The 9,931-nt window shown below is 39.4% G+C and overlaps 1 protein-coding gene across 1 annotated transcript in view; it reads right to left on the minus strand.

Moving 5' to 3' along the window:
• Nucleotides 1–6,951, minus strand: part of LOC144694908 (AP-3 complex subunit mu-2) — a 30,492-nt gene extending 23,541 nt beyond the window's left edge. Inside the window, exon 1 of the mRNA XM_078565659.1 lies at nt 6,540–6,951. Coding sequence (XP_078421785.1) covers nt 6,540–6,812 — 273 coding nt within the window. The 5' untranslated portion in view covers nt 6,813–6,951. The remainder of the gene's footprint in view (nt 1–6,539) is intronic.
• Between the last annotated feature and the right edge of the window lie 2,980 nt (nt 6,952–9,931).

The following is a 9,931-nucleotide window of genomic DNA, read 5'->3' on the forward strand; positions in this document are numbered from 1 at the left end:
TTCCATTTGCCTTCCCAATTACTTGCTGTACTGCATGCTAACTTCTTATGATTCATACAAGGACATCCAGATCCCTCTGTACCACAGTCTCTCTCCATTTCAATGATATTTTGCTTTTCTAATCTTCTTACCAAAGTGGACAGCCTCACATTTTCCTACATTGTACTCCATCTTCAAAATTTTTGCCCACACTTAAATTTATCTATATCCCTTGGCAGCTTTGTATCCTTCTCACAACTTGCTTTCCTACCTCTTTTGGCATCAGCAAATTTGGCTTTAATTCGCTCTGTCCCGTCATCCAAGTCATTCATATAGATTGTAAATAGTTGAAGCCCCAACACTAATCCCTGTGGTACCTGATTAGTTACAGTTTGCCAATCTGAAAATGACCCATTTATCCTGACTCTGTTTCCTGCTAGTTAGCCAATCTTCTATGCATGCTAGTATATTACCCCCAACACCATGAGCTCTTATTTTATGGAGCTTGAAGCACCTTATCGAATGTCTTTTTGAAATTCAAGTACACATCTAATGATTCCCCCTTATCCGCCCTGCTTGTTACATCCTCAAATAACTAATAAATTTGTCAACCACCATTTCCCTTTCACAAAATCATGTTGACTCTGATTGTGTTATAATTTTCTAAATGTCCTGAGACTTTCTTAATAGTGGATTTCAACATTTTCCCAATGACAGATGTCTTCCTGGCCTATAGCTTCCTGTCTCTCATCTTTCCTGAATATGGCTGTTAGATTTGTGTTTTTACAATCCACTGGGACCTGTCCAGAATCCAAGGAATTTTGGAAGATAACAACCAATGCATCCTGCAGCCATTACCTTTAAGACCTTAGGATGCAGACCATCAGGTCCAGGGGACTTGTTAGCCTTTAATCCTATTAGTTTTCCTAGTGCTTTTCCCTCTAGTGATAGTGAATGTTTTACCTTTTGCCCCTTGATTTTCTGCTATTCTTGGGATGCTTTTTGTGTCTTCTATAGTGAAGACAGATACAAATTATTTGTTCAAAGCCTCTGGTATTTCCTTTTCCCCCCATTATTATTTCCCTATTCTCATCATCTAAGGAATGAATGTGTACTTTCACACTCTTCCTGTTTTTTATACTTGGAAGCAGGTTCATTGGTCTCTGCAGGCGCAGCACCAGGACCATATTCTTAGTCTCAAGGTGTTTTTAAGGCAGTGGGCTTGCACATTGTCTCTTCACCTCTGGGAATTGGGTTCAAATACACCCAAATTGACAGGGTCAACATTTCTCGTCTTTATTAGCTTTAAGGGACCACATGACACAAATAGGGCTAAGTCAAATCTTAGTAACACAAGCCCACAGTTACGTATTTTGCCACCCAATGACAAAATATCCCATGACTTGATGGATGGTATGGAATGTGAAAAAAAAATTCAGCTCTACTCCCCTAAGATTTTGATTTTAAGCACCACGTTGGATGAAGCAATGGATGCTTCCTCTTATGTGTTTGTGACAGCAGAGTACTCGATAGTCATATGAGGCATAAATAATTGTCAGGATGAAGGAAACAAAATTGCACCATCTCAACATGGACACCCTTCACCTTGATGATAAAAAAAAAATTTAAAAGTACATCATGTGCCTCATTATATTGATTTATCAACACAGCTAACTACAGAGCAGCTGAGCTGGAAGATCTTGTGTCCACAATTATAGTGAAGTAGCTGGTGAGGCCTAAACAAAAACAATGAGTGTCTCAACTGGGGAGAGAAATGATGCAAAAGAAGTCAGACTGAAAGAGAATCAACTATTGCACATCTCTGTGTCAAGGAACCCAGTTATGATGAGTTATTACTACTAAAAAAAGTGTTTTCAAGACTAAATTGACTGACTTTGAGTGAACACCAATTCCACAGAATATTTAATCCTCCTGTTCTTCAACAAACAACTGTTGCAATGGTCTCCTGCAACTTGTGTTCTGGATTCTGTTACTACATAGCAGGAACACAATTAACTCTTGACATGAATGATTAAATAACGAGGATCATATTCACTTTCCAGGTTGTATTTTATTTCCCTGCCATAGTTCATTCAGTACAATATGCCCTGCAACAAAAGGTAATCTATAGTGTAGAAGAAACAATTTGCAAGGCTATGGGGAAAAGGCAGGGGAGTTGACTAGCTGTATTTTTCAGACTCGAGGAAAGTGGGGTTCCCCAGGGGCCGGTCTGAGGATCACTACTTTTCTTGACATATATTACTGACCTAGACTTGGATGTACAGGGCACAATTTCAATATTTGCAGAGGACTCAAAAGTATTGTTAATTGTGAAGCGGATAGTGATAGAGCTCAAGAGGACGTAAGCAGCCTGGTGCAATGCTGGAAGATGAAACTTCACGCAGAGAACAATTTTGGTAGGAAGAACAAGGACAGGCAATATGAAGTGAAGGGTGCAGTTCTAAAGAGCACAAAAACCAGGAAATTACGATCAGCCTAGTTTGGCCTCAACAGGGGTATTGTGTACAATTCTGAGCATTGCAATTCAGGAAGGATGCGAAGGCTTTAGCGAGGTTGCAGAAAAGATTCACGAGAATGGATCCTGGGATGAGGGACTTCAGTTTTGTGGATAGGTTGGAGAAGCTGCAGTTATTCTCCTTCAAGAAGCTTGAGGGAAGATTTGATAGCGGTGTTCAAAATCATGATGGGTCGAGACCAAGTAGTTAGATGGAAACTGTTTCCCATTGGTGGAAGGGTCAAGATTCAGATTACACAGATAAAAAGATGATTGGCAAAAGAATCAATGGAAGAGGAGGAAAACCTTTTTTTTAAAAAAGTGTGTACGGTTAGGATCTGAAGTGCACTGCCTGAGACTGTGGTGGAAGCAGATTCAATCTAGCCTTTTAGAAGGGAATTGGATAAGTACCTGAAGAGAATCAATTTTCAGGGCTATGGGGAAAAGGCAAGGGAGTGGAACTAACTGTGTTGCTCTTGGAGAGAGCTGTCAGGAAAATGGCCATCCAAATCCTCCTATGCTGTAACCTTCTAAAATTCTATCTCACCACACCATAAATTTGTTCATTCTACAAGTTTGAGGTTTGACCCTATGTCTGGTTGCATTATTTCTCAACTGAATAGCAATAGACAGGCTAACATAGGTTTCAGTAATGGGCGATGATCTAATGACATTCTCCTCCCCACTGAATAGGACAAGTCGGGTTTAGTATTTAGCAATGATCTCAATCCTCAAACAGATTTGGTGCGTTGACTTGCAGATGAAGAATGGTCTACTTGCACCTGTAAAACTATATCCTGCTGGAATCAGAATTGAACAAACCAGACTCAAAATAATTGATTATACAAACCAACCACCTAAATAGGTAAAATCCAACTGGAACGTTACCAACACGGCCACAGATGCACAAGAGCAGCCTAGCAACTGGCTTCTTTGGGACACTAGTAATAATGTCATACTGATATCAGGCCTTAACATTCTTCCATTCCACTCAATGCATCATCTTGCTTTTGAACTCTGCCAACAACCTGCAAAAGGTACTGTCCACATAAATCCTATTTCAGCAACTCTATACTGCTGCTGCCCCCTAAAAGCAGAGTCTCTTTCTAAGTATGGCTGGGCACACATGGCAAGACAGTAGGAATGTAACCCAAAACAGTCAGACTTCTGTAAGGCAACTTTAACATTTTGCATAAAGGCTAAAATTTGTTGTAGTTTGGTTTTTGGCTTTGGTTTTAAAGCTACAGATTCTACTAGTTTACATGGGCACAATGCTAATTAATATTACACGTCTTTCACTGTAAATATTTTTCTAGAGTACATGAAGCTCCAGAAAATGAGTGATCCTGATAAATTGCATGCAACTGCGTACAACATTTCTGTGCAAATCACAAGGTGCTCCCCAACTCTCCAAAACTTCAGAGATTTTGCATAAAACTGTCTAGCTGTATTAAGAATATTTCAATACAGTGAAATACTTTGTTTTCACACAGTGATATTACATATGAGATCATGATATGGAATTGGAGAAATTAACATCTAAATTTAGCTTTCTTCAACTGGAAACTCTAATTGGACCACATGATAGGTTAAGATGGCCAAAGTCAACACATGACAAATCAGACCACAGCAGGGCAACAATGGCTGTTGTATTAGCCTGATGAGACAACTCAAAATTGTATTGCCTCCAAGTCACAAACTGGGTCATGCTCTTTACAATAATTCTAGATCTCAAGATTCCTATTTGTGCCGCAGTTCTGAGATTCACTATGAAATACAGCTAGTCACTTCTTTAAAGTAAACAAGACAGATCATTTTCTTCCCTCTACTCCCTTAATCATTCTGTAGTCTGTTGAAGCCATAATATGCTTCAACTAATTTTCTTGCTTCTCCTCACATTATAAGGAAAATCAAGAACTTACTACATAGGCAGCATTCTGTCAATTTCTGTTGCCAGCTGTATATGCAACATTCTCAGTTGCCATACATAATCTGACTTTGCAGGATCTCCAGTACTGGTAGGCACATTCATCATATTACAGCAACATTTCACTGATGGTCTGTGTGTCCTTTATCCATTGATGCCAAACTGCAGTCATTAGTTCAATACATGCAATATCCCAAGGCAGACATAACCAAAATTTCCAGTCACCCCTCTGGCTCACTTTGCAATCAAAACTGGTTTAAAGCCCATGATCCAATCTAGAGACTCCTGAAAAAAATAATGAGATGGAAGGGAGGAATGAGTGATCACTGAGAGTCAGTGTTGAATTTTATAAGAAGATAACTTGTGGTGTTTAACTGATCTTAATCCTGAAATTTTCTTTCACCATATTCAGTGTAAATTCATGATCTTCAGTTACAGTAGTTGTTTAAACAGAGACAATTCTCCGCAGAATTGGAGGAAACACAAACAAGTCTCAGGGTAATTTTGTTTTATATAAAAATGTGCATCATGTTATGGAAGTGACCGATGTTGTGGAAGAGAAGCTGGTTTCTGCAGTAATCATATCTTGATAGTCACAGTTTCATGTTGGTTCTTTCACAGCTAGTGTCCTTTTTACTCCCCCACACCAAAGACAATAAAGAACACAAAATGCTGGAAATATACAAGAAGTCTGGGAACAACTGAAAAGAGAATTTTGGGTTGAAACCATTAGAGCTGAAAATTGAAGGCAGAAGAACCCTGAGAACTAACCAACATAAATAAGGGAAATAAAAGAGTTACAGCAGAACACCAAGAATACAGTTAATTTGGCTAAAAAAAGGCAGCTCGTGGGTTTAATAATCTCTACACAGACTTGAAAAATCTAGATAACAATGTAAAGTGTTGAAGAATATGCCAAAACCATTTCAATTAGGCTGTGAAAATGCCACAGAAAAATAGAAGTGTTGCAAAATTGAAAGCAAAAAAGTTGCCAATGAAGGAAACCAACAGGTAAATGTCAGGATAGTCAGGACCTTAGGTTGTTAAAATCAAATCAGAGCAGAATTTTCACCTCTGCCCTTTTGAAAAAAAGTCTGTTCAAAGGTTATTGGCCTCAACTATTTGTAACAGTAGTGAGCCAATTTATACTTTACGTTTACCTTAGTTCTTCTCTCTCCTCACCCTATCCACCTTGTCAGTCAGCCTTGTAAATAGGTTTTCCAACCTTCTTTATTGCAATTCTGATTTTTCAGACAATGACAATGGACCTGCGGAATATTTTCTGTTTTCATTACAGAATTGCAGCATTCATAGAAAGTCAATCATGGGAAGATTTATACCCAGTGGGAGGAGTGATCATATGACACAGAGCTCAATCAAATACATTTTCCAGCATTTATTCATGAAAAGAATCAGTCACAAGCTTCAGGGACATTACAACCTAAATGAAAATCTTATTGCCTTATATTCTGCAACAGATGACAGTTACCAAAATGCGCAGCCCATTCTGATGGCCATCAGCATCAACAATGCAGACATTGCTTGAACTGTATTTTTTGTCATCAGCTGGCCTGACTGCCAGAGCGAATCAGAGGCTGCAGTCCGTGTTCAAAAGGCTTACAAAAAAGGAGGAAGCAAGGAATGACTGGCCGTTATTCCATGGCAGTTTATGCTTCTTGTCATAAAGCAAGCTAAAGGTAGGCTTTATCTGGCATCTACTGCCCCTGGGGTTTGAAGAATGAAACCAATGAACAAGCGACGATGGAAGACAAGCAGAAATCTCATCAATGAACCAGAACCTCATGTGTTCCTGCACTAAAGGTGTAGGAAAGGTCAGCTCTGACCTTCAATATTTAAGTAAGGAAGACAGAAATAAGAAGGGGCCGAGGGGCACCTAAAAATATACAGATATCTTGTAGCTTTTTAGGATGATATAGAATCCAACTCCAAACTATTTTTGATGCGAACTGACTTGCCCTACATTTCTAGCATTACCTGTGTCCTTGTTACAATTTTCAGTGGAATACTTCCCACTCTCTGGGATCAACTGAAATTCCCCATAAGAAGAAGATGCTTCAATAAAGAGCTGAAGCCTAGAAAGTATTAATCTCCACTGACCTGAAACGTGTCAACTACCCGATGGAGGAACTCGATGACAAACAGTGGCGGCACCTCACTCTGGATCACAGCCACGAAGAAGATGCGATCGCGATAGACGCTGATCAAGTAGTGATGTGGAGTGGGGATTACTGGGGGTACATTCTCCGACTCGTTCGCCTTCTCCTGCGCCTCGAAGAAATAGTCGCAAACAGAACGGCTCACCACACTCTTCCAGTGCTTCTCCAAGAAGATGTCCCCGGAGGAGTTAATGAGGAACAAGCTGTGGATCATGGTTCAAGGGGAACTCAACCAACAGTCCCTTTAAACAGATAGCTGGAGGTGGTCAGGCCGAGCCAGGTCAGATCGCTTGGCTGAGCTGCTCTTCCTTGCTCTCGGGGTTACTTAACTTCCGCCTACTGCTCACTCTCCAATCGCTTCCGGGATCCTCGCCAATCCCATTGGTCAATCGCACACACTAACCCCGCCCCTCTTCAGCTAACCAGTCAATGATTGGAGATCCCGCCCCCAGGTCGTGCTGATTGGACACATCCTCTGTGTATCCATCGAAGGATCGGTGGCCATCATACAGGAATACCCCAGCATGGAAGCCGCTTAAATGGAAACAACTTAGATCAAAGCAAGTTTTCCCATTTAAATGTATGTAATGTCAGGACGTTAACTGTGCTCCCTTCCACAGATGCTGCCAGACCTGCTGAGTTTTTCCAGGTATTTTTGTTTTTGTTTTCGATTTCCAGCATCCACAGTTTTTTGCTTTTATCTTAATGTCAGGAGGTGCGTTCACAACCCAAGATTTTCGACCATAATACGTAACATATACATGTTACTTTGACAGGAAAATATCCCATTTGTTATTTATAACACTGTGCAGACGATAACACTAATTTCGGTGACTGCCTCAGCCCTCATTAACATGTTCTGCACATTGCACCATATGAGCACAGTTCATTTTGAGGGGAAAGATTCAATACTGCAGCCCAAACAAACAGCGCAAGATTTTTTCCATTCTGTAGAAGAATTGGAAGACTTTCTCTTGCATGATATTAATCAATATAATTATTTCATAGGATGCATGATATTAATCAATATAATTATTTTTATAGGAGAAGTATAATTGGATTCTATTTTATCAGTAATCTCACAGGGTAGAAGGATCAAATGACTCTTAGCAACAAAGTTTTTTGTCAAAAATTTTCATTTTGCACACATTGGGCCAATTCGCAAGAACACCAAATGTAAAGGGAACAACAATTTATAATATATGAGAAGAGATTGCTGATTGGTTGGCAAGTGGACTCTGATTGGTAGAATTGTTATCATGGAGAATGCGCCAGTTGATGGTGACTGACAGTTAACTGCCAAGCACCGTTTGAAATTTAAACCAGGCAGCTTGACTCTGACTGGTCAAAGGTGAACCAGCAAATGGCTCACATTTTGTTTAGCTGAAACGGCACAATGTGTGTTCATGTTCTTTCTGTCTGCAAAGAACAGGGCCCTGTGTATTAATATATGTAGCTTCTAGTACAGGTAAATGCGCCACACTGTGCAGAGCCTGACTGACAAGCTTAAATTGGCTGTCAGCTTAATTCTTAGCACACTGAGGATTGTTTAGCAAATGTTGCCCGATCACGGAATCACATCTAATGTTGGACACTGTTTTGAGTTTTGCAAACATGGGCTGGTTGAGCACAGTCTGTACCTTGCCCATTGCAAACAGCTATAGGGACATGCCATTTAGCCAAGTGTGCCTTGAGCAAAGCTATCCAATTAATGCCTCCCCTGCTCTTTCTCCCCGGCGCTGTAATTGTCCCCTTCAAGTATTTATCACATTCTCTTTTGAATGTTACTTCGGAATCTGCTTCCAGCACCTTTTCAGACAGTTCATTCCATACTGAAAATAGCTATGTTAGCAAAGGCTTCCTCATGTTGCCTCTGGTTCTTTTGCCAATCACCTTAAATCTGTGTCTTTTGTTTACTGACCCTTCTACCACTGAAAGCAGTTTTTCCTTTTTTACTCCAACAAAACCCTTCATGATTTTGAAAACCTCTATCAAATCTCCTCTTAACATTGCCTACTCTAAGGAGGATATCCCCAGATTTTCCAGTCTCTTCGGACACCTTAAGTTCCCTATCCCTTATACAATTCTGGTAAATCTCCTCTGTACCAGTTCCAAGGCCTTTACATCCTTCCCAAAGTGTGGCACCGAGATTTGGATACATTACTCTAGCTGAGGCCTAACCAGGGTTGCCTTTGTATTCTATTCCACTACTAATAAAGGCAAGGATCCTATACACTTTTTTTAACAGCCTCCTCAATGGTGCTTCCACTTTCAAAGACTTATGTATGTACATCCCAGGTCTCTGTTCTTTTTAAAATTATGCCATTTAGTTCATATTGCCTCTTCTTGATTAGATCACCCTTCAATCTAATATACTAATTGGAATTCAAGCCAAGTTTATTCAACCTGCTCTCATAACTGAACCATTTAAACCGCAGAATCATTCTGGAGAATCTGCACTGCACTCCCTCCAAGGCCAATAAACTGTTACTGAAGGGCAGTGCTCAGCACTAGACATAGAACTTCAGGTAGGTTCAGATTAAAGTTCTATACAACCAAGGCATAACTTAAATACCAGTCCCCTGAGATAAAGGCCAACACCCATTTTGAATACTTTTTGGACATGTCCAGGAGCTTTTAATAATTTGTGCACATGGACATCCAAATCCCTTTGCACTTCCACATTCCCTAGTTGTACACCATTTAGAAAATACTTTGATTCTTCTTACTCAGATCCAATTTCTTAGAACCACTGTTGTTCACAATTTAAATTAATAATTTAGACTTTAGAATCAAAAATTTCTAAATTTGTGGGCAAAACACCAAATTATGTGCTATGGTAAATTTTCAAAAATACTACAAATTGCAAAAATATATGAACAAACTTGAAGAATTGACAATTGATTGTCAAATAAATTTCAACATTAATAAGTATTAGGAATGTCATTTTGGTAAGAAAAATAAGGAGGTGAGATATTACTTGGAAAATAAGAATCCAAATGGGGTAGAGTAGCAAACAGATCTAGAACTACAAATACACAAATAACTAAAATAGCAATGCATGTTAATAAGGCCATAATAAAAGCAAACCATGCACTAGGATTTATTTCTGGAGTGATAGAGTTGAAGAGTAGAGAAGTTATGCTAAACTTACATAAATCCTTGGTTAGACCAGACTTGGATTATTGTGTACAGATTTGATTTCTACATTTTAAAAAGGATATAGAGGCACTGGAGATGATGAAAAAAAAAAGATTTACAAGGATGATACCAGAAATGCAATGTTATACCTACCAGGAAAGAATACCTCTTATGTTGAAAAGAGAAGACAGA

Source organism: Cetorhinus maximus, chromosome 20 (assembly GCF_964194155.1).
Source record: "Cetorhinus maximus chromosome 20, sCetMax3.hap1.1, whole genome shotgun sequence".
In the NCBI taxonomy this organism is placed as follows: Eukaryota; Metazoa; Chordata; class Chondrichthyes; order Lamniformes; family Cetorhinidae; genus Cetorhinus; species Cetorhinus maximus.